Here is a 26,126-nt window from a genome sequence, read left to right as displayed (position 1 = left end):
AGCACTAGGAAAGAAAGGAAGATTTCTTTTGAACAGCTCTGCAAAGCAGGTCTCCATGCTAGTTCAAGAGTTTTCCTGACAGCAGATAAAAGCATTCCACCGTGGCCGTATCTCTGTGCACATCTTTAATTATTTCCTTATGGTAAGTACCTAGGAAGGAGAAATACTGGGTCAAAAGGCAAGCACAATTTTGAAACTTCTACATACCACACAACTGCTTCCAAAAAGGTGGATCAATTTACTCTCAGAGCAGTGCAGGAGAGTGAGAGTCAATTCCTAGGCAGTCTGATAAGAAGTCTGGGGTCCCCAAGGAGAAAGGGGTCTGGGGCTCTTAAGGAGGAGACAGGGGTCTGGAGTTCTCAAGGAGGAGAAAAGGACAAACACTTTTTTAAGCCCAGAGCTGATGACTGCACAACAAAACAACTCATCTTGCCCAAGGATGTATGTTTTCCCTTAAACTCTGTACCAATGACTATATAACAACATATCTTGCTCGAGAATTTGTTTCTCCTTAAAAAGAACCTTCTGACTAATCTTGTTATTTTAAAACTTGTATACTGTGAGAGTGGGTCTGGTAAGACCTTTCTATTGTTAGTTCTAATCTTGTTAACTTAAGATGTATGTTGTAGTAGGTCTGGTAGAAAGTATGTAAGGCCTTGCTAAGACTAGGGACGGGGTACTCTCCGTCCCCCTTCTGATGTCTGTGTCAGAAGATTTCTCTGTCCCTTTTTCACTTTAATAAAACTCTGCTACACCAAAGGTCTTGAGTGATCAAGCCTGGTCCCTGGTCCCAAAGCTAAATCTTCGGAGATCATGAATTTAACATCGTACACCGTAAGCTATCAAGAGCACTTGTTTCTCTTCACCGTATCAGCTCTCCCTCAACAGTAACATGTATTGAGTTACTGCTGTATCCGAGAGTGTTTTAGCTACTGGAGAGACAACAAGTAGAGAGAAAAACAGGCTCTCATGGATTTTATATTTGAAGAGTGGGGAGACTGACAATAAACAAGAAAAATTAAATACTGTATATGGTATGTTAATGGTAACAGCTAAGGAAAAAGGCAGGGAATGGAAAGGGTAGATCTGAAATTTTAAATGGGGCATGCAGGGCTCATCGGTACTATTTCTGAGTCAGACCTGAAGAAAGTAGACATATTCAATCTGGGGAACTAAAAATGCTGTACATGTCCTAATTTAGAATCCTTTAACCACTAAACAATTTTATGTACTGACCTTGCCCATTTCTTTCTCTTTGTTTGAACTGTTCAAGTCCTTAGCTCATTTTCTTCTACTGCCTTCATTTAAAGTATCTGTGCGTCCGAAAGAACTTCCTGTGATGGTGGAAATGCCCTGTACCCTGCATTGACCTATTTGGTAGACATGAGCCCATGAACACTTGAAATGTGTGAGTGCAACTGAAAGACTGAATTCTGCATTCCATTTCATTTTAATTAATTTAAATTTAGATAATTTGAGAGCTAAAACTATAAAACTTGGGACAAAATATTTGTGACCTTGGATTTGGCAGTGGATTCTTATCTATGACACCAAAAAACACAACTGAAAAATTGATAAATTGGACTTAAACAAAATTAAAAACCTTGTGAGTGCCAAGGAATACTTTAAAAAAAAAAAAGAGAGAACCCCAAAAGATGGGATAAAATATGTGCTCTTATGTATCTGAGAAGGACCTTACGTTTAGAATATAGAAAGAACTCCTCCAATTCAATAATAGAAAGACAACCCAAATAAAAAGTGGGCGGATAGTGAATATATCTCTTGCCAAAGAAGATAAACAAATGGCCAGTGAGAACATGAAAAGTTCTTAAACAACACTATTGATCAGGGAAATACAAGTCAAAATCACAATGAGGTACCACTACATACCAATTAGGAGGGCTGCGACCAAAGCGTCAGATAACCACCAAGGTCAGCAAGGCTGTGAAACGTCACCCGCTGCAGGTGGGGCTGCCAACCGCTGCAGCCACTGCGGAAACACTGTGGCAATTTTAAGTTTCTTTAGTGAGCACAGGCCTGTTCAGGCTACCTGTTTCTTCTTGAGTGACCTTGTGTATAGACTGTCACTTACAGATAAATCAAAAAATTTATCCATTTCATCTAAGTCATCAAATTTATTGGCATAAAGTTATTTATGGTCATCCCTTATTATCCTTTTAATATCTGTACACTCTAGTAATATCACCTCTTGTCCCTGATATTAAGTCTCTCTTCTTTTTTCCCTCAGGTTAGTCTGGCTAGAGGGTTACCGACTTTATTTTTTTTTTTTTAATCAGCTTTTAGTTTCAGCCATTTTTCTCCACAGAGAAAATCTATTTGATTTACTTTGGCTTTGATCTTTATTCCTTCCTTCTGTCTACTGAATACCGTTTAATGTGCTCCATTTCCCTAGTTTAGTCAGAAATGGTGAAAGGTCTAAGTCATTGAAACTTTCTCCTCTATCTAACCCAGGTATTTGGAGCTACGATTCCCTTTGCTTTTGCAGCAGGCCATAAATTTTGTAGGTTTTCACTTTAATTCAAAATATTTTCCAATTCCTTCTTGATGTCTTGTTTGCTACACTGAAGAGTGTTACTTTTTGTTTCAGTATTTTGTTACAGTATTTTTTAATGACTTTTATTTCCTTTGTTGTCTTATTAGCTATAACTCTTTGTTCTTTTATTTTACTGGCTGTGGTAAAGTTTATAGTGTACATCTTTAATCAACACAGCCTACCTTCAAGTTATATGGCAGTACTTCATTTATAGTATTAAAACCTGACAACAGTTTATGTTTATTTCCTTCTTAACACCTGTACTATTATTACCGTGCATTTTTACATGTCATGCTTATGAATACCATACTATATTATTATTTTTGCTTATACAATCCATTATCTTCTATAAAGAATTTTAAATTAAAAAGAAAAACAACCTTTTGTATTTAACATTGTATTAAATTTTTCTTCTTTTTTTTTTTTTTGGCCTTGCCCTGTCAAACATTACCATGGGTCGCTATTACACAAAACTGAAGTCTGGCTAAATAAGGCTGTGAGGATCCATATATTTGCTCAAACATGAAGATACATGTATTCCAGCTTTCTAAAACAAGATCCATGGACCTAGGTTTAACAGATCCCAGGCTACTGTGACGGGTCCAGTAATGGTTACCCACACTGCACAGCTGTCATTTCACAAACTAATCTTCATTCGATAGTATGCCAAGGATATATTTCCACATCAATACATACAACTCCTTTTCATTAAAAAAAAAAAAAAAAATAGGGACTTCCCGGTGGCACAGTGGATTAAGAACCCACCTGCCAATGCAGGAGACACAAGTTCAATTCCTGGACCAGGAAGGTCCCACATGCCAAGGAGCAGCTAAGCCCAGGAGCCTCAACTGCTGAGCCAGCGCTCTATAGCCCGGGAGCCACAACTACTGAGCCAGCGCTCTAAGGCCCGGGAGCCGCAACTACTGAGCCAGCGCTCTAGGGCCCGGGAACTGCAACTGCTGAGCCCATGCACCGTAAACCTGTGCTCCAAGGAAAAGCCACCGTAATGAGAAGCCAGCACACAGCAATAAGCAGTAGGCCCCGCTTGCTGCAGAGAGAAAGCCCTCAAAAGCAATGAAGACCCAGCACAGCCAAAAATAACTTAAAAAACTATTTTAAAAAAGCCAAGAATAGTTAACTCGATCTGATATCATTTTTGGCTCAATTCCTGCCTTAGGAGAGACAAACAACAAGAAAAGTAACCTTTTACAGGAAGATGATACAGTTTTGATCTTGAACTGGGTGGGGTATAACCAACAACTGAGTCTGCCAAATAAATAGTGTCAGAAAGAATGACAACTGATCAACATTCTTCAAATTTAAGTTGACATACAAGTACAAATCCCACTGTGCATTTTTGGGTCACTTCAATGTATTGGGTTAGCCAAAAAGTTCATTTGGGTTTTCCCATAACATCTTATGGAAAAACTAACAAATTTTTTGCCAACCCAATAGTTTGATTCAGATACTACATCAGGAAGTAGTTTAACATTCTCTGAGTGCTTTACTAAGGTTTTATTGAGGTGGAGGTGGAGATCTAGTGATATTTGCTCTAAATGTTCTTTCAGGCTAAAACTGAGTTAAGCTGTAAAGAATAGAACTTAAGGAAATCAACATTTAGTATCTTTAGGTACTAGATTGAATTACAGGGGATTTTCTGGGAAAGTCACTGCTTGCTCGGGACAAGGGGAAATGTGGGCTTATAGTTAGGCCGTTTCAGGCTCTTAGGTTGTGATAAAAATGCAAATGTGCCGTGAGAACTGTTAAGACAAAGAGGCCTATATTCAGCCAGCCATAGAGTACATGTCTGGACCACTGCCCACGGTTATCACAAGATCAATAATCAGTTGAAGAACTAATAACCCATTGATTTCTCTGGATACCATTAGATCACAGTAAGCTAGCAATCTAGACAACTTTCTGCTACTGGTTGTTGTCTCCTCAATTTTGGCAAAACTGCTTTTGCTGAAATCTAATTTCATGAAATGCCACCAGGTTATATTGAAGAGCACTATAATTCAGTCAACAAAACAACCAATGTCTGTTATGAAATGCTATGAAATAAAATGTTGCATCTTCTTTCTGAGGGTCTCTGGGATAAACCTATGTCTGACCTTAAAAGCAAGAATAACTAACTCACCCGCACAATCTGGTCTTTTATCAGGACACTGTGAAGTGTTAAGTTTCCTCCTCTCTTCTGAGAGCTGGCTGCTGGAAAGCTTACCGTGTGCCGTGGACGACCAGGGGGGCGCGCCCGCCATGGGAGGCATCTCTGGGCTTGTTTTTGGCTTCACTTTGTTTCCCACCCGTACCTTTTCTTTGGCCCCATTCTGTTACCTTATCTCATCACAGCTTGTGAAAACTTAATGGTCTGAAATACTTTTGAACAGGGCAGAGTGAAAATAAACAATTGACAATTGCAGGAAGCAAAAGGGAGCTGAGAATACATTTACTGAAAGTTATACTTGTTCACCTGTTTGAATTCTGATAATGGAATACAATTATGAATACTGGAGAAGAAAGGCAAAATGGAATTTTTATTTTAGTATTTTAAGAATACCATGTTTTTTGACCATTCTAATATTGGAAGGAAGCACAATGAAAGGGAGCATTCACTTGGTCAAGGTAAACACTATATGGCTGAACTTTGCTGTAAGCTAAATGTGTGTTCCTAAAAAAATTAGAATGGTTTCCTTTTGGATTGACTGGTTTGATCTCCTTGCAGTCCAAGGGACTCTCCAGATTTTTCTCCAACACCACAGTTCAAAAGCATCAATTCTTCGGCACTCAGCTTTCTTTATATAGTCCAACTGTCACATCCATACACAACTACTGGAAAAACCATGCTTTGACTAGACGGACCTTTGTTGGCAAGTAATGTCTCTGGCTTTTTAATATGCTATCTATGACCATAACTTTTCTTCCAAGGAGCAAGCATCTTTTAATTTCATGGCTGCAGTCACCATCTGCAGTGATTTTGGAGCCCAAGAAAATAAAGTCTGCCACTGTTTCCATTGTTTCCCCATCTATTTGCCATGAAGTGATGGGACCAGATGCCATGATCTTAGTTTTCTGAATGCTGAGCTTTAAGCCAACTTTTTCACTCTCCTCTTTCACTTTCATCAAGAGGCTCTTTAGTTCCTCTTAGCTTTCTGCCACTACGGGGGTGTCATCTGCATATCTGAGGTTATTGATATTTCTCCTGGCAATCTTGATTCTAGCTAGTGCTTCATCCAGCCCAGCATTTCGCATGATGTACTCTGCCTACGAGTTAAATAAGGAGGATGACAATATCCAACCTTGATGTACTCCTTTCCCTATTTGGAAGCAGTTTGTTGTTCCATGTCCAGTTCTAACTGTTGCTTCCCGACCTGCATACAGATTTCTCAGAAGGGAGGTCAGGTGGTCTCGTATTCCCATCTCTTGAAGAATTTTCCACAGTTTGTTGTGATCCACACAGTCAAAGGCTTTGGCATAATCAATAAAGCAGAAATAGATGTTTTTCTGGAATTCTCTCGCTTTTTCTGTGATCCAAGTTTGGCAATTTGATCTCTGGTTCCTCTGCCTTTTCTTAATCCAGTTTCAACATCTGAAAGTTAACGGTTCATGTACTGTTGAAGCCTGGCTTGGAGAATTTTGAGCATTACTTTGCTAGCGTGTGAAATGAGTACAATTATGCAGTAGTAGAACATTCTTTGACATTGCCTTTCTTTGGGATTGGAATGAAAACTGACCTTTTCCAGTCCTGTGGCCGCTGCTGAGTTTTCCAAACTTGCTGGCATATTGAGTGTAGCACTTTCACAGCATCATCTTTTAGGTGAAATAGCTCAGCTGTAATTCCATCACTGCCACTAGCTTTGTTCATAGTGATGCTTCCCAAGGCCTGCTTGACTTTGGACTCCAGCATCTCTGGCTCTAGATGAGTGATCACACCATCGAGATCATCTGGGTCATTAAGACCTTTTTTGTTTTTATTTTTTAATTTCTTTTTTTCATTTATTTTTATTAGTTGGAGGCTAATCACTTTACAATATTGTAGTGGGTTTTGTCATACATTGACATGAATCAGCCATGGAGTTACATGTATTTCCCATCCTGATCCCCCCTCCCATCTCCCTCTCTACCTGATCCCTCTGGGTCTTCCCAGTGCACCAAGCCCGAGCACTTGTCTCATGCATCCAACCTGGGCTGGTGATCTGTTTCACCATAGATAATATACATGTTTCAATGCTGTTCTCTCGAAACATCCCACCCTCGCCTTCTCCCACAGAGTCCAAAAGTCTGTTCTGTATATCTGTGTCTCTTTTTCTGTTTTGCATATAGGGTTATCATTACCATCTTTCTAAATTCCACATATATGTGTTAGTATGCTGTAATGTTCTTTATCTTTCTGGCTTACTTCACTCTGTATAATGGGCTCCAGTTTCATCCATCTCATTTGAAATGATTCAAATGAATTCTTTTTAATGGCTGAGTAATATTCCATGGTGTATATGTACCACAGCTTCCTTATCCATTCGTCTGCTGATGGGCATCTAGGTTGCTTCCATGTCCTGGCTATTATAAACAGTGCTGCGATGAACATTGGGGTGCATGTGTCTTTTTCAGATCTGGTTTCCTTGGTGTGTATGCCCAAAAGTGGGATTGCTGGGTCATATGGCAGTTCTATTTCCAGTTTTTAAAGAAATCTCCACACTGTTCTCCATAGCAGCTGTACTAGTTTGCATTCCCACCAACAGTGTAAGAGGGTTCCCTTTTCTCCACACCCTCTCCAGCATTTGTTGCTTGTAGACTTTTGGATAGCAGTCATCCTGACTGGCGTGTAATGGTACCTCATTGTGGTTTTGATTTGCATTTCTCTGATGATGAGTGATGTTGAGCATCTTTTCATGTGTTTGTTTTAGCCATCTGTATGTCTTCTTTGGAGAAATGTCTGTTTCGTTCTTTGGGCCATTTTTTGATTGGGTCATTTATTTTTCTGGAATGGAGCTGCAGGAGTTGCTTGGATATTTTTGAGATTAATCCTTTGTTGCTTTATTTGCTATTATTTTCTCCCAATCTGAGGGCTGTCTTTTCACCTTGCTTATAGTTTCCTTTGTTGTGAAAAAGCTTTTAAGTTTCATTAGGTCCCATTTGTTTATTTTTGCTTTTATTTCCAATATTCTGGGAGGTGGGTCATAGAGGATCCTGCTGTGATTTATGTCGGAGAGTGTTTTGCCTATGTTCTCCTCTAGGAGTTTTATAGTTTCTGGTCTTACACTTAGTAGATCTTTAATCCATTTTGAGTTTATTTTTGTGTATGGTGTTAGAAAGTGTTCTAGTTTCATTCTTTTACAAGTGGTTGACCAGTTTTCCCAGCACCACTTGTTAAAGAGGTTGTCTTTTTTCCATTGTATATCCTTGCCTCCTGTGTCGAAGATAAGGTGTCCATAGGTTCGTGGATTTATCTCTGGGCTTTCTATTCTGTTCCATTGATCTATATTTCTGTCTTTGTGCCAGTACCATACTGTCTTGATGACTGTGGCTTTGTAGTATAGTAAGACCTTTTTTGTATAGCTCTTCTGTGTATTCTTACCACCTCTTCTTGATATTAGGTCAAGGATATTAGAAATATTAAAAATCAAGGATATTTCTGTCCTTTATTGTGCCCATCTTTGCATGAAATGTTCCCTTGGTATCTCTGATTTTCTTGAAGAGATCACTAGTCTTTCCCATTCTATTGTTTTCCTCTATTTCTTTGCACTGATCACTGAGGAAGGCTTTCTTATCTCTCCTTGCTGTTCTCTGGAACTCTGCATTCAAATTGGGTATATCTTTCCTTTTCTCCTTTGCCTTTTGCTTCTCTCCTCTTCTCAGCTATTTGTAAGGCCTCCTCAGACAACCATTTTGCCTTTTTGCATTTCTTTTTCTTGGGGATGGTCTTGACCCCTGCATCCTGTACAATGTCACAAACCCCCGTCCATAGTTCCTCAGGCACTCTATCAGATCTAATCCCTTGAATCTGTTTGTCACTTTCACTGTATAATTGTAAGGGATTTGATTTAGGTCATACCTGAATGGTCTAGTGGTTTTCCCTACTTTATTCAATTTAAGTCTGAATTCTGCAATAAGGAGTTCATGATCTGAGCCACAGTCAGCTCCTAGTCTTGTTTTTGCTGACTGAATAAAGTTTCTCCATCTTTGGCTGCAAAGAATATTATCAATCTGCTTTTGGTGTTGACTATCTGGTGATGTCCATGTGTAGAGTCTTCTCTTGTGTTGTTGGAAGAGGGTGTTTGCTATGACCAGTGCGTTCTCTTGGCAAAACTCTGTTAGCCTTTGCCCTGCTTCATTTTGTACTCCCAAGGCCAAACTTGCTTTTTACTCCAGGTATCTCTTGACTTCCTCCTTCTGTATTCCAGTCCCCTATAATGAAAAGGATATATTTTTTGAGTATTAGTTCCAGAAGGTCTTGTAAGTCTTCATAGAACCGTTCAACTTCAGCTTCTTCAGCGTTACTGGTCAGGGCACAGACTTGGATTACTGTGATACTGACTGGTTTGCCTTGGAAATGAACAGAGATCATTCTGTCGTTTTTGAGACTGCATCCAAGTACTGCATTTCAGACTCTTTTGTTGACTATGATGGCTACTCCATTTCTTCTAAGGGATTCTTGCCCATCGTAGTAGATGTAATGGTCATCTGAGTTAAATTCACCCATTCCAGTCCATTTTAGTTTGCTGATTCCTAAAATGTTGATGTTCACTCTTGCCATCTCCTGTTTGACCACTTCCAATTTGCCTTGATTCATGGACCTAGCATTCCAGGTTCCTATGCAATACTGCTCTTTACAGCATCGGACTTTACTTCCATCACCAGTCACACCCACAGCTGGGTGTTGTTTTTGCTTTGGCTCCGTCTCTTTATTCTTTCTGGAGTTATTTCTCCACTGATCTCCAGTAGCATATTGGGCACCTACCGACCCGGGGAGTTCATCTTTCAGTGTCCTATCTTTTTGCCTTTTCACAGTGTTCATGGGGTTCTCAAGGCAAGAATACAGAGGTGGTTTGCCATTCCCCTTTCCAGTGGACCATGTTTTGTCAGAACTCTCCACCATGACCCTGTCCATCCTGGGTGGCCCTACAGAGCATGGCTCATGGTGAGTTGGTTTGTGAACCATAATAAGACTTATTTTGGCTAACCTGGTCTAACTTTACAGTTACATGCATTTGGTATGAAGGTCAAAAAAATCATATAAAGTACATTCCTTATCATCTCTGCACTGTCTTCCTAGAGTAGGTTTGAGTATAAGCAAATAAACTACCCTCGAAATGAAAGAAAGCACAGGGAGGTGCTTGCCTTAAAAAAAGGTAGTAGTTACTCTATAATAAAGTTCCACTGTTCCCTTGTATAGTAACTTTACATAAACATAAAGAGATGCATCTGTATTATATTTACGTATTACCTTTTTATCAATTATAAAGTATATCTTCCTTTTGATTTCCTTTTAGATCTGCTTCAAACCTGCTGTTCTTTTGTCTGTGATTCATGTGGGGACAGAACTCAAGTGTCCTGACAGTAATAAGCTGCCTAAAAAATTCTAAACCATCTCACACTGTGATTCCTAAGTCCCTCTGCCCATCTGAATGGCCCTTTTCACCTCCCCTGCACCTCCATTAATGTTTTCCTGTTGGTTTGTCAAAGGCTGTGGGGAAATACTTATTACATGAGTAATTATGCTATTTTCTCCCCCCCGAGCAGCTGGAAAGATTAAGGAGATCAGGTGTCATCTTGAAGTAACACAGGAAGTCTAGCAAGCAGAGCTCAGCCAAGGGATGGCAAATATAAGGGCTCTTAGATTGAGGATTTGTTTGGGGTTTTAAAATCTAGTTTTATTTGGCACAGTTCTCCCCTCTGTACTTAGAAATGTGAAAGCCTGGGGGAAAATAACCAGTACAGTGCACAAACCTTTCACCTTGTGTTTTATGATTTTCTCCATGTCTTCAGAGCTCTAAATAAAATGTATTATTTAAATAAGCAAATAATGTATTTTTTATGGTCCTAAATCAGAAGAGGTAAGAACATTTGGCTGGGCATCGGGAGAGACAATATGGATAGGGCTAATCAAATTCAAGAGGCATTTCTTGTGCAAGTCCTATATGGAAGGCTACATGAAAGCAGAGGCCAAGGGAGGAGAAATCTGCAGTAAGAAGCGGTGGTAAAACCATCAAGGCTTAGCAAGGATGAAGACTGAGAAGAAACGTTTTTAGACTTGGCAAAAAATGGAGACTCTGAGAACCTCAGGAGAGCTTCAACAGAACTGTAAAAGGTTACAAACATATCAATGAGTGGGTCCATAAAGTGCCACCAGCAATGAAGAGCCAACAATGTGCAATAATGGAAAGATTATCCAGTGTGCAGGTCACCTGAATGAGGCTGGAGTATAGTGCTCCCATCCTAAGCCTACTGAACAACCTTCCCTAGCTGATTCTTATGGTCGGAGAACCACTACTGAAGGAAAAAAAAAATCACAAAAAGGGGTTTTTAAGAAACTTCTCATTTCTTCTGACTTTACTATCAGATCAACTTATTTGCTTCACAAATGAAATGGTATTGTTCTCAATAGCCAGCAGCAGTAGAGTACTGCCTGAGTTTAAATCCCAGCTTCATCACTTAATACTTGGGTGAGCTACATAACATTTCTGGGCCCTAGTTTCCTCCTTTATAAAATGGGAATAACAGTATCTATTCTGTTGAATTGAGACAAGGATTAAATGAGACTTTAGGTAAAGCATTTAGCACTGTATGTGGAACATAAATGTTCAGTAAAACATTAGCTATTTTCTTCATCAGGTTTCTTTATAAAGTCAATGTCTAACCAAAAAAAATTCTAGTAGCCAATTACAATCATACATCTCTAAACGACCCCCTCAGAGTAACAAACAGAAGTCACTCACAACATCTGAGAAGCATCCAAACTGGTAGAAACAGCAGAAGTCAGACAGCAAGACAGACTAGTAAGCATCATTTAGCACCCTAGGGTACCCAGAAGAACTATACAAAAAGATCTTAATGACCCAGATAACCACGATTGTGTGATCACTCACCTAGAGCCAGACATCCTGGAGTCTGAAGTCAAGTGGGCCTTAGGAAGCATCACTATGAACAAAGCTAGCGGAGGTGATGGAATTACAGCTGAGCAACTGCAAATCCTAAAGGATGATGCTGTGAAAGTGCTGTACTCAATATGCCAGCAAATTTGGAAAACTCAGCAGTGGCCACAGGACTGGAAAAGGTTAGTCTTCATTCCAATCCCAAAGAAAGGCAATGTCAAAGAATGTTCAAACTACCGCACAATGGCACTCATTTCACACGCTAGCAAAGTAATGCTCAAAATTCTCCAAGCTAGGCTTCAACAGTACATGAACTGAGAACGTCCAGATGTTGAAGCTGGATTTAGAAAAGGCAGAGGAACCAGAGATCCACTGGATCATAGAAAAAGCAAGAGAATTCCAAAAAAACATCTACCTCTGCTTCACTGAGTATTCTAAAGCCTGATTGTGTGGATCACATCAAACAGTGGAAAATTCTTCAAGATATGGGAATACCAGACCACTTGACCTGCCTCCTGAGAAACCTATAATGCAAGTCAGGAAGCAACAGTTAGAACTGGACATGGAACAATGGACTGGCTCCAAACTGGGAAAGGAGTACATCAAAGGTATACACTGTCACCCAGCCTGTATAACTTATATACAGAGTACATCATGTGAAATGCCAGGTTGAATGACTCCACAAGCTGGAATCAAGACTGCCAGGAGAAATATGAATAACCTCAGATATGCAGATGACACCACCCTAGTGGCAGAAAGCTAAGAGGAACTAAAGAGCCTCTTGATGAAAGTGAAAGAGGAGAGTGAAAAAGTTGGCTTAAAAAAAAGAAGATCACAGCATCTGGTTCCATCATTTCATGGCAAATAGATGGGGAAATAATGGAAACAGTGACAGACTTTATTTTCTTGGGCTCCAAAATCACTGCAGATGGTGACTGCAGCCATGAAATTAAAAGATGCTTGCTGCTTGGAAGAAAAGCTATGACCAACCTAGACAGCATATTATAAAGCAGAGACATTACTTTGCCAACAAAGGTCCATCTAGTCAAAGCTATGGTTTTTTTCAGTAGTCATGTAGGGATGTGAGAATTGGGCCATAAAGAAGGCTGAGTGCCGAAGAATTGATGCTTTTGAACTGTGGTGTTGGAGAAGAATCTGGAGAGTCCCTTGGACTGCAAGGAGATCAAACCAGTCAATCCTAAAGAAATCAGTCCTGAATATTCATTAGAAGGACTGATGCTGAAACTGAAACTCCAGTACTCTGGCCAACGGATGTGAAGAACTGACTCACTGGAAAAGACCCTGATGCTGAGAAAGATTGAAGGCAGGAGGAGAAGGGGACGACAGAGGATGAGATGGTTGGATGGCATCACTGACTCAACAGACATGAGTTTGAGCAAGCTCCAGGAGATGGGGAAGGACAGGTAAGCCTGGCGTGCTGAAGTCCATGAGGTTGCAAGGAATCGGACACGACTGACTGACTGAACAACAACAGGGTACCAGCTGGCTGTGCCCTAATGAATTCCCTGTATTTTCATCAAGCAATCCATGTCCAAATAAGTAATAGGTCAGTTCTTCATTCAGCTATCCCTCGTTTACATTAAAGCAAGAATCTAGGAAATCACTCTAGCAGTTTTACTTACTGACTACTGCAATTTTTGTTTCTGCTACCATGAAAAGATTATTTTTTCTGGCTGCACTGGGTCATCACTCCCATTACCACCTGACTCCGCCTCCTGTCTGGTCAGTGGCAGCATTAGATTCTCGTAGGAGTGCAAAACTTATGGTGAACTGTGCATCTGAATGATCTAGGTTGCACGCTCCTTATGAGAATCATCCAGAAACCACCCTCAGCCCCCTCACTCTGCCAAGGTCTGTGGGAAAATTGTCCTCTATGAAACTGGTCCCTGGTGCCAAAAATGTTGGGGACTGCTTAGTATATAAGTACATGCCAAATAAAATGTCATGTGAACTAACAAAAGGACTTTCAGAGTTGTGACTCTAAAGTTTTTTTTTTAATTATAAAAACTTCTGAAATGTTATTATACACTCAAGAAGAAAAAAACAAAAATTTGTCTAAAGCATAGAGATACAAAAAGTACAGGATCATGCTGATGAGGTTCTAAGCTGCTCTGGCTTGACTGATGTTTCCTAAGGGTGGCTAGGAACCTAGGATTCTCAGCAGAAGTCTCAATGAGTGAAACATTTATCAACTGATACTGGAATTATCAACAGTATTTTACTTGTTCTACTCAATGCTGAGATAAAGCCTGGAAGTCTGTAATTTTACCAAATACTCATTAAAATCCAAATATAATACTGACTAATTCAAAACCTTAAGCTTATTTCCTTTATCACTGCTGCTCCCTTTCAAGTTCTCAATTTAAAATTTCCCAGGCAGCCTTCATTCTTAAATGTATCCACCACAAAACTATCAGTTATACAACCACTAAGATTTCTCTAAAGTAAGAATAGTGAAAAGAAGAAGGGAGTGAGTATCTAGCTTCCTTATCTTTGTATTTCTATGGCTGTCTGCTAGGATGGGAACTTCAAGAAGATCCAGTCTCAGCATTCCTAAGGTCAGCAGAGAGAATACTTGGTAAACGCAACAGTGCACAGTTCTCGTCATAGTAGCCTGAACCTTATGAAATTACATGTGTATGTCAAAAAAGTTGACTATCTACTGGCAATTTCATATATGGCTCAACATAGGTCAATGCCTTTTTTTTTTTTTTTTTTTTAAATTAAGAAGAACATTCTGTCCCTTTGAGACACTGCAGAATCACTGTCAGGGACTCTCTCCTTAACTCTCTCAATGAATATACTTAATGTGAATCATTTTTCCCCCAGAACCAGAATTTAAGTGATTAGTTTAGTTTTCACTTATTTGCATTAAAATGCCAAAGCCATAAGCAAAACCAAGAAGTGTTTTAACAGCCAACCAAAGAATAAATATCAGAATTATCCTGTTCAACTAAATTCCTGTTAAAGTCATGTTTCTCTTCAAAGAGGCAATAAATTCTGGTCCCAATGCCCAGAACAACGCGCCTTCCACCTCGAACAGAAGACCCTTTGAGAGCATCTTACCTGAAACTACCATAGACTATAAGTAGAATGGAAATCAGAAAAGTAGACACTTGACTGGAATCCACCAGGGAATAGGCCCTAGAGAAAAAAAGAGGAAAAAAAAAATTAATCACATGGCAGCAAACTAATGGAGTTTACAGTCTAATGGAGTTCTATAAACTCCACTAAGTTTTATTTTTGTCTAAGAAGGAAAAAAGGTATAAATTGGCATGAAGAAAATATTAATTGAAACACAGATCTGGAAGTTTAGCATAAAAAGTAAATGTATAGATTCAGAGTTTTTTTTTTTTTTTTTTTTAGATTCAGAGTTTTTATTAGTTAGCCTTCACCGGGGGTTCAATGGTATCAATGTAAAAATCCCGTCTCAGTATAATACACACATGTGCTTCCACTCCCAAGTACCAAAATACCTACCAACTCCTTCCTTGTGAATTATCAGTAGCATCTTAGTGATTTTACTCAGTAATAAAAGTAAAGCTCATGTCTCTCCTGGATTCTAGTTTCATTTTCTTTAACTGCCTATTGGTTCTCTTCATGTGGGTATCCCACAGAGGGTTCTTGAAAGTCAACAGGTTGAAAACTTAAGTCATTGTTCTTCCCTTCATACCTGACCCTCTCAAGGCATATCATGATTCCTTCAGCATTCCTGACACCCTCTTCCCTTCCTTCCCACATTATGACAACAGTCAGAAAGTCCCACAACTTCCACTTCCCCAGATAACCTCCCTTTCACGGATCACAGCCCTGTGATGAAGAGGCTTGTGTAACTCCGTGAAACTAAGAGCCATGCTGTGCAGGGCCACCCAGGACGGACGGGTCATAGTAAAGAGTACTGCCAAAACGTGGTCCACTGGAGGAGGCAATGGCAACCCACTCCAGAGTACTCTTGCCAAGAGAACCCCACAAATTATATGAGAAGGGAAAATGATATGACACCAGAAGATGAGCCCCCCAGGTCGGAAGGTGTCCAATATGCTACTGGGAAGAGCGGAGGGTAATTACTAATAGCTCCAGAAAGAATGAAGCAGCTGGACCAAAATGTAAATGATGCTCAGTTGTGCATGAGTCTGGTGGTGAAAGTAAAGTCCGGTGCTGCAAAGAACAATATTGCCTAGGACATGAATTTGAGCAAACTCCAGGAGACAATGAAGGACAGGGAAGCCTGGCATGCTGCAGTCCATGGGGTCACAAAGAGTTGGACACAACTTAGCGACTGAACAACAAAAATAAATACCCTATTTCTCTTAACTGTAATGCCAATTCCTTAGCTCCCTTCTATGGCTTGACTATCAGAGTAAAAAAAATTTCTTTTTGGTCACACCATGTGGCATGCAGGATCTTAGTTCCCCAACCAGGATTCAAGGCTGGATGCCCTGCAGTGAAAGCTCGGAGTCCTAACCACTGGAATGCCAGGCAAGTCCCAATGTTTTCAAGTCTGTCTTCAGAAATTCACCCTTCCGAGTACCCATTCATGTTAGGGATTTTCCCAGAACAAATTTTTCTTCCTCTTTTCATCCATCAAATATTTAATGATTCTGTGCCTGGCACTCTGCCAGTCCCCAGGGATGGAATAAAAAATAAGGCTGTGTTGGTCCTGTCTCTTAATGTCTTTTTAAAGGAATTTAAAAATTAAAGTTTGGTCTAAAAGGAATGAAAACAAAAAGCTAACATAAGCAAGTGAATGTAACTGCTGAAATGTTATAAAGGGGAGGAAGACAAGTGCAGGATACCCTGAGAATGTGTAACAGGTGGCGCCTACCGAACTGGGGGTGGGGGGCTTCCTTAGGGAGGTAGATGAATGAGAGAGACACTAGACTCAATAAAATAGGATTTGGTGACTGTTTAGGAGAGCTGAGAGAAGACCCCAGGTTTCTGCTAAGCAGCTGGTGGATGGCTGCACCATCTGGCAAAAAAGGAAACAACAACAGGAGGAGCAGAGTCAAGTTCCCAATGTGCCGAGGAGCAGCTGGCTCTCTGGGTCCAGAGTTCAGAAGCAGCTCTACGCCAAGGACACAGACCGGGAGCTCATGACCCTCCACATGGCAACTGAAGCCACGGGTGTGCGCAAGAGGAGGACCCAGGATGGAAGCCCGAAAAGCCAGAAATCTAAAGATCAGGAAGAAGGAGGAGCTGCAAAGAAAACATGGTAAGACTGAGACAGAGGAGGAAGACCCAGGATAGTAAGGTTGAAGTGCTTCCAAACAGGCATCAGATGAGATGGTGCCAGAACTTAAAACTGCTCTACCCCTGACCTGCAGTTGACCAGTTAACCTCTCTAAGCTTTAACTAGTTCCCATCTGTAAAATGAGGATAATGACAACACCTCACTCAAAGAGCTGTCAAAGGATTAAATGAGGCTTTCCCTGGTGGCTCAGCGGTAAAGAATCCGCCTGCCAACGCAGGAGACGTGGGTTTGACCCCTGACCGGGAAGATCCCACATGCTGTGTGGCAATTAGGCCTGTGCCACAACTACTGAGCCTGGGTCTAGATCCCGAGAGATGAGCTAATGAAGCCCCGGCGCCCTAGAGCCCACGCTCCACAACGAGAGGCCACTGCAATGAGAAGTCCGCGCACCGCAACGGAGAGCAGGCTCTGCCTGCCACAACCAGAGGAAGCCTGCACGGCAACCAAGACCCTGCGCAGCCCAAAATAAATAAACAAATACAATTTTACAGAATTAAGATTAAGACAAAGTTCTACATTAATAAAACAAATTGCTTAAAAACAGAATGAAATGAGAACTCACACACAGAGCTGAAGCCAGTAATTACTCAGTGCTCACTGCTTGTATTAGGAGGGAGAGGTCCTGAGTGCTGAAGGTGGCTGAGACGTCAAGATGAAAACTGCAAAGTCACTGGGTTTATTTAATGTGTGAGTCACTGATGACTTTAGCAAGAACAGTTTTAATGGAGTGAGTGGTGGGGACAGGAGTCAGGTTGGAACTGGCTGAGAAGTTAAAGGCAAGGAAATGGAGATAGCTTTTTGAAAAGTACAGTTTCAAAGGAAATAGCAGCTAGAGAGGAATGTACGGTAAGGGAAGTCTTATTTTTAAAGACAGGAGATACTCAACCTTTCTTGTATGTTGACTGGAAATTATACCAGTGAAGAGGAAAAGACGGATGAACACAGAGAAGGATAAGTTTCCTTTAACCTTTCTAAAAAAACCCAGGACATAAGATGAAGTTTCATAGTAAGACACTGTGGCCTGTACTGTCAAATTTTTTTATATTTAGTTATTAAAGATACATGCTGAAGTATCTCTGGGTAAAATGATATAAGGCTTGCTTCAAAATATTCCAGGAATAACAAAAGGCAGGAAGGATAGTTGTGTTTTTTTTTTTTTAAGGTGAGATTGTTTTTAATTATTGAAACTGGAATGACAGGTACATGGGGGTTCCTTATACTCTTCTGCTTTTGCATATTTTCTGAAAACCTCCACACACACAAAAAAAGGAAATGTTCTTTTTTTACAGCAGTCTTTTGAGAAGTTGAGACAATGAAAAACATGAGAGGTGAATGAATACAGCCATTTATTTTCTGGGTCACGAGTTCTGTCCCACAGCACCCCACAGTGGGCACCCACAATTTCCTAAAATTTCAGTCAGCAAAGGGGATGCAAGATGCAGCAGACAGTGGACGGCCGCTCTAGTCCCTTCGCTAGCTTCTGTCCAGCTATCAGCTCTCTTACCCACTAAGAGATACCTGGAACAGTACATTTCCTATATTAGGAAAACTGATTTCAATTTCTCTTTACTCTAAAGTTAGCTCTTGCTCTGCCATAATCTTTGCACACATCTTTCAAAATTCTCAAAACAAATGACTTCTGTTTAGAGGGAGTGTTTTCCAGAAGTTAAAAAATATCTTCGGGGGGAACAGGTCATATGCTCACATGGCACAAAAATCATAACTACGTATAGTACACATTGATAAGTCTCACTTCCACCTCGCCTCCTCCCCCCATAACCTCTTTACATAACCACTTTTATCAGTTTCTTCAGGAGCCTTCTAAAACATGTAATATAAACATACTACTTCTTACCATTTCTTCACACAAAAGAAAGGCCGTTAAACACACTGCTCCGTACTCCCCAACCTTTACCATACAGCCTAGAGATACTTCCATATCAGCATACGGATATCTTTATTTTTATTTTCTTTAAACATCTGCATAGTATTCCACTGTGTGGACATACCACATTTTTTGTTTTTTTCAAAAAGCAAATCCCTTGTTTCTAAAAATTCTGCTACAATTCTGTTATAAAGAGTTTTGTAAGTTATACTCACAGTCACACACAAGAAATAACACATCTAACAGAGAATAAAGTTCCTGAAAATAAGGCTGTGGGACGGAGGAGGAAATGCAGCGTGATAAATGTGGTCAAGCTGCCCACCAGAGAGGTTTTATCATTTTGCACTATGACCAGTAACAGACCAGCGTCTCTGTTTTCCAAAGTCTTGACAACAGTGAGTGTTGTCCAACTTTTGAATTTTTTTTTTTAACCAATCTAACAGATGAAGATTCATATTTCAATATGGTTTTCATTTGTGTTAATTATTTTTGTGATGCAATTAATTTCAAAGTGAATTAAAGTGAGATTGAGTAGCTTTTCATATGATTAAGAGCCTGATCTATAAAGCATGAAACGAGTGTGCGTGCGTGCGTGTGTGTGTGTGTAGGAGGAGGAGGACGTGACTTCTCTTTTGCTAGTGTTTTACTTGGATGACTTTTTTCGTACCCTTCACATTCTGAAGCATACTGTCATTCCCTAAAAGGTAGATTAAATGTTTAAACTTGTCAAACTCCATGTCTTAAGTCTGATACTATTGTTTCCTTGCTATAACTGTCAAATCAATACAGACTCTCCAGAGACATCACTTAAGACTTCTGTAAGTCTGGGGTGAAGTTTTGTTAAACCAGCCTTCCCTCCTCCACAGATTCCCTGTGCTCTGCTCTGCGTGACTGACTATACTGAGTCACTGATGTTCTTCACAATCCACTTTTCAAGGTGAAGTCTTGGCCATGTGCAAAATATCTTATGAAGAGGCTGATTAGCACTACCAGTTCTCATCTCCATTTCCTGGCCCTGCACACTACCCACTAGAGAGCTAAATGCATGGTTTCATTTAATGCTTTCTTCTATACTGGACCATTTTATTTTCCAAATAAATCTGTACTAAGGAAATCTGGTTAAAGCTGACTCGTAATATAGTTCATGGCATAATTTATAATAAAACTTCAAAAAACTTTTAACAACTTTGCAAACTGTACCAAATTTCACATAATTATAAGTTATGATTTATTTCACAGTATTATTTGAAATTTCATATACTTTCAACTCAACCTACCACTATGGCAGTTTTACATAAAGCCTTTAACAAAAAGTATTATAAAACACAGAACATGAATTAAAATCGAAGTCCAGTGGTCTACCTTACTTTACAGTCTATCCTATAGTTCAGATTCCACCAAAGCATCAACAGGCATGTATCATTTCTCAGACCCTCCAACAAGGTGTCTGTTTCCAGGGACTCTGGACTCACATTAAAGACAGGAATTATTCTACACTCTGAAGTAAAAGGAATTCTTACAGAAATGCAAATAGAAACTAAATACATGCATCTGAAACACACTGAGATCAGGTTAGCCAAACGTACTAAAAACAGACTCGAAGACTTGGCCAAATGAGGCAGGGGTATAGGTCAGCTGTTGAGCTGCAATATTTTATGTGGTTATTATGAAAACCATTAATTCTTTAACTACATTCCCCCAAGCCTTAATAGACAAAGACAAAGAGCTACCAGAAAGTTCTCGCATGTGTAAGGTTATATTCCACACCCTAAGATTTTTAGAACCATACTGGATTTTAGTAGCTGCTCTAGAGTCAAGCATCTATTTCTAGCTGCTTTACCAGCAAGTGCTTAGACACATATCCTGCTAAAAATCATGCCAAACCGAGACACAGAGAGTACTGTTCTATAACGTGTCCTGTGTGTCAGCCTTCCAGCTATACAATGAAAGCATTCTTGTCCACCCAACAAACCAAGTCACTACTATTCCAACCCTGCACAGTGACCGAGAATAGCACTTGGCAAATTTTTTTGGTCTTGAGACCATCTACACTCGTAAAATTAAGGACCCTGAGAACTTCTGTTCCTATAGGTTACATCTACTGATATTTATAACACTAGAAATTAAAAGTGAGAAAAGTTTTAAATGTTTATTTACTAATTCACTTAAATATAATAAAACCATTACAACATGAGCACATAAATTACCTTTCTAAAGGACAGATAACAGTTTTCCAAAACAAAAAATTTAGATGAGGGGCATCCTTTTACGTTTTCATAAACCTCTTTAATGTCTGATTTAAGTAGAAGTCAGCCAGATTCTCATAATTGCTTCTGCATTCAATCTGTTTTGTATGTTACTTCAGTTGAACTTTATGGGGGGGAGGGGGAAATCTGGCCTCACATAGATGGGTAGCTGGAAAGGGGAAGAACATTGGAATAATCTTTTCAGATAACTAAGGATACTCTTCTTTGATACTACCCTAAACTTCAACAAGTCGTCATTTCTTACAGGTTACTTGAAATGTGAAATCTGAAACCTTGTCCGTGAATTAAAAAAAAAAACTATTACATTAAAATCTCATGGACTATGCTATCAAATGGTTCTTTAACCATGGGTGATTCTGTAACATCACACACTGGTCACTAAGTCATGCAGCTCCTCCAGATGTTGTCACATTTCATTACACAATATCTCAAAAACCTCATTTGTTAATTTCACTCTTGAGGCTAATGATAATGGGAGCAAAATTTTCAAAATGCCTATTTTCATGCAAATTTTATCACTGGCAAAAATAACTTGGCCCCCCCCCCCCCCCGCTCCCCGCCGAAGTGACAGGCTCACTTTATCCATTTGTGAGAAGCTGTCAGCCACACACTGAAGTGTGAATAACTCCATAGTTTATCTACTATTTATTCTTCAAGTGAAAATGGTGTCCCAAGAAAACAGTAGCTAGTTCAGCTAGCATTTTAAATGACCCCCCAAAGTTTGTTTGTTTTTTTAAAGAAAACTAATGATACTTTTACTATATAGCTGAAGTGCTTAACAATAACTTTTTGGGTTTTGTTTGTTTTGCTTTGCTTTAAGTTGAAGTATATAGTTGACTTACAATATATTAGTTTCAGGTGTTCATAGATCACACGCCATACACAGTTATAAAACACTGACTACATTCCCTGTGCTGTATATTACGCCTCTGTGACTTATTTATAGCTGCTGGTTTGTACCTCCTAATTCCCTTCACCTATCTTGCCTCTTTCTCCCTGTGCTAACCACTAGTTTGTTTTCTGTTTTGTTACATGTGTTTGTTTGGTTCTTTATATTCCACATATGGTATTTATCTTTTTCTGTCTGATTTATTTTACTAAGCAAAACACCCTCCAGCAGGTCCATCTTTGTTGTCACAAATGGCAAGATTTCATTCTTTTTTATGGCTTAGTAATATTCCACAGTGTGTGGGTATGTATGTATACACAGGTCCCCACATCTTCTTGACCCATTCATCTATCAGTGGGCACTTAGGTTACTTCCACATCTTGGGTACTGTTGATAAGGCTGCTATGAGCATTAGGGTGCATTACCTTTTCAAATTAGTTTTTTTGTTTTCTTTGGATGAACAGCCAGAAAAGGAACCGCTGGTTCATATGGTAGTTCTATTTTTAATTTTTTGAGGAACTTCCATACTGTTTTCCAAGGTGGCTGCATCAATTTACATTCCTACCAACAGTGCGAGAGAGTTCCTTTTTCTCTACATCCTCGCCAACTCTTGTTATTTCTTGTCTTTTTGATGACAGTGATGCTGACAGGGGTGAGTGGTATCTCACCATGGTTTCAATTTATATTTTCCTGATGATTAGTCTCAATGAGCATCTTCTCATATGCCTGTTGACCATCTGTATATCTTCTTTGGAAAAGAAGGTCCTCTGACCATTTTTTTTTAATAAGGGGAAATTTTGCATTTTATTAGAGAAAAACAAGTGTACTCAAGCACTGAGATTTAATAAAAGCAATTTTCACTGCTTCACCCTAAGTGAAACTTTTCTCTGTTTAAAGCAGTATGTGCATGGTGGTGAAGAATACAACGATTACTAGTTCAGCTTGATTCGTGTTACAGCATCGCAGTCATTTTTTTTCCTTTTTAACCCACCACTGCTTTTCACCGTAAGGAAAAAAAAATGTCAAAATGAAAAAGACAAATAAGTAGCATTATAAAAACAGTCTGACCCTGTAGATTCCCTGATATGGTCTGAGTAAACCCTAGTGATCCACTGGTCACAATCTGAGAACTGCTGACTATATAAACTACTCCTTTTTCTCATATGCAATTCTAACAGATCACAAGACAGCAGGGTAGCTACAATTTGTTTTCTGTTTTGCAAAATATCCGACTTCAAACACAACATGCAAAATATGACTTGCATTCCAGCACTAAGAAACAGTACAATCTTTCCCTTAACAGTGAAATACACTGAAACAGAATTTAATTTGTATTTTTATCTAAAATATTATCTATCATAATGTACACAGTAATGGTCTTTCACATTTTTTTCTTATTTTCAGGGAAAAAAAAGCCAAGCATGTATTCTAAACATAGTAATGGAAGAAGGATCTTATCAGATGAAATTTTAACAAATCCTCATGTGTAAGATACAAAACAAAGAACAAAGCTAGTGCAGGTGATGGAATTCCAGCTGAGCTATTTCAAATTCTAAAAGATGATGCTGTGAAAGTGCTGCACTCAATATGCCAGCAAATCTGGAAAACTCAGCAGTGGCCACAGGACTGGAAAAGGTCAGTTTTCATTCCAATCCCTAAGAAAGGCAATCCCAAAGAATGTTCAAACTACTGCATAATTTCACTCATCTCACATGCTAGCAAAGTAAAGCTCAAAATTCTCCAAGCCAGGCTTCAATAATACATGAACCAAGAACTTCCAGATGTTCAAGCTAGATTTAGAAAAGGCAGAGGAACCAGAGATCAAATTGCCAACAACCCACTGGATCACTGAAAAAGCAAGAGAGTTCCAGAAAAACATCTATTTCTGCTTTATTGATTATGCCAAAGCCTTTGACTGTGTGGATCACAACAAACTGTGGAAAATTCTTCAAGAGATGGGAATACGAGACCACCTGACCTCCCTCTTGAGAAACCTGTATGCAGGTCAAGAAGTAACAGTTAGAACTGGACATGGAACAACAAACTGCTTCCAAATAGGGAAAGGCATACGTCAAGGTTGGATACTGTCACCCTGCTTATTTAACTCGTAGGCAGAGTACATCATGCGAAATGCTGGGCTGGATGAAGTACAAGCAGGAATCAAGATTGCCGGGAGAAATATCAATAACCTCAGATATGCAGATGATATTCCTCTAGTGGCAGAAAGCTAAGAGGAACTAAAGAGCCTCTTGATGAAAGTGAAAGAGGAGAGTGAAAAAGTTGGCTTAAAGCTCAACACTCAGAAGACTAAGATCATGGCATCTGGTCCCATCACTTCATGGCAAACAGATGGGGAAATGATGGAAACAGTGACAGACTTTACTTTGGGGGGCTCCAAAATCACTGCAGATGGTGACTGCAGCCATGAAATTAAAAGATGCTTGCTCCTTGGAAGAAAAGCTATGACCAACCCAGAGAGCATATTAAAAAGCAGAGACATTACTTTGCCAACAAAGGTCCATCTAGTCAAAGCTATGGTTTTTCCAATAGTCGTGTATGGATGTGAGAGTTGAACTATACAGAAAGCTAAGCACCAAAGACTTGATGCTTTTGAACTGTAGTATTGGAGAAGACTGTTGAGAGTCCCTTGGACTCCAAGGAAATCAAACCGGTCAATCCCAAAGGAAATCAATCCTGAATATTCACTGGAAGGACTGATGCTGTAGCTCCAATATTTTGGCCACCCAATGTGAAGAACTGACTCACTGGAAAAGACCCTGATGCTGGGAAAGATTGAAGGCGGGAGGAGAAGGGGACGACAGAGAATGAGATGGTTGGATGGCTGGCATCGGTGACTCGATGGACATGAGTTTGAGTGAGCTCTGGGAGTTAGTGATGGACTCCAGAGAGAAGCCTGGCATGCTGCAGTGCATGGGGTCGCACACAATTGGACGCAACTGAAGATACAGAAAATAAGACAGTCATTTAGGACGGTTACAATCTAGTAAAGAGACACTGTACAAGGCAAGGTGGAAGAATTTAACATTTAATAGAGAAATTTGGAAACTTGGGTTACTTTCCAAAAGAGGGTGAGATGGGGTTTGGGAAGACTGGAATTCAAATATGATCTGTATTTTTTTAGCTGTCCTTTCAGATGAATTAAGGTATGGAAGTTAGCTGCTGTTTCCTATGTGAAAAGCAGTATTAGTAACCAAAATAGCAGCATTTACCTGCAATAGTGTTTAGTGCTGAATCAAGACTCTCAATTGATGTGATGTGACTAAATAAATCTTAAAATATATATATATGTAATTGCAATGTTGTTGATGCTTAGTTTTAGAAAAACTTCATCTTTAATTGTGGCTCTTTGAAATAAAATCCTACTATAAAGGAATGTTATATTTAATTGTAAAACATAAGCTTCTAGCATTTGGTTAAAAATAAAAAAGTATAGCCAAATCAGAAATCACAAAAACTTCGTCCTTTTCTTAACATGTACACCACAATCTTAAACACAATTTTTAAAAAACTTACGTGTTATTTTAAAAATTCAAATAATAAAGAAATGTGAAATACTGAGTCCCATTTTTAATAAAAGGAGGATTATGTGATATATTGGTCTTCAGGATGCTTCTTCCTGTAACAGTTTTCCAAGCTGTTCTTTTAATTTCTTCATAGCAGAGTGAATTATATGTGCATGTTTACAGCAGCTTTATCCAAAACTGACAAAATCTGGAAACAATCCAAATACCATCAACTAGTGAAAGGATAAACTGTGGTACCTTTATACAGTGGAGAAGTACTGGGCAATAAAAAGCCACCAACTCTTGAGCGATGCACTATGGATGAATCTCTAATGCATTATGCTTAGTGAAAGAACCCAGACTCAAAGCACTACAAATATACCTTATCTATATGACATTCTAAAAAAATCTCATGAGAGAAAAGAGACAAATTTCCAGGGGCTGGGAGGAAGGGATGATTACAAAGGAGCATAAGGGAACTTTTGGGGGCAATGGAAACATTCTATTTCTTGACTATGACGGTTGGGCCAAGACTGCTTGTTGTGAAAAGCCACAGAACTCTACAGCTACAAAAAAGTGATTTTTACTGTTTGTAAATTGTACCTTAAGAAATCTGACTTTAAGAAAAGTAGGGAGAAAAGGG

At 39.4% G+C, this 26,126-nt stretch overlaps 1 protein-coding gene across 1 annotated transcript in view; it reads right to left on the bottom strand.

Moving 5' to 3' along the window:
• Window positions 1–26,126, bottom strand: part of SPPL3 (signal peptide peptidase like 3) — a 95,601-nt gene that overhangs the window by 15,112 nt on the left and 54,363 nt on the right. Inside the window, exon 2 of the mRNA XM_043901598.1 lies at window positions 14,734–14,811. Coding sequence (XP_043757533.1) covers window positions 14,734–14,811 — 78 coding nt within the window. The remainder of the gene's footprint in view (window positions 1–14,733; window positions 14,812–26,126) is intronic.

Source organism: Cervus elaphus, chromosome 5 (genome assembly GCF_910594005.1).
Source record: "Cervus elaphus chromosome 5, mCerEla1.1, whole genome shotgun sequence".
Classification (NCBI taxonomy): domain Eukaryota; kingdom Metazoa; phylum Chordata; class Mammalia; order Artiodactyla; family Cervidae; genus Cervus; species Cervus elaphus.
This window is presented reverse-complemented; position numbering and strand designations above follow the sequence as displayed.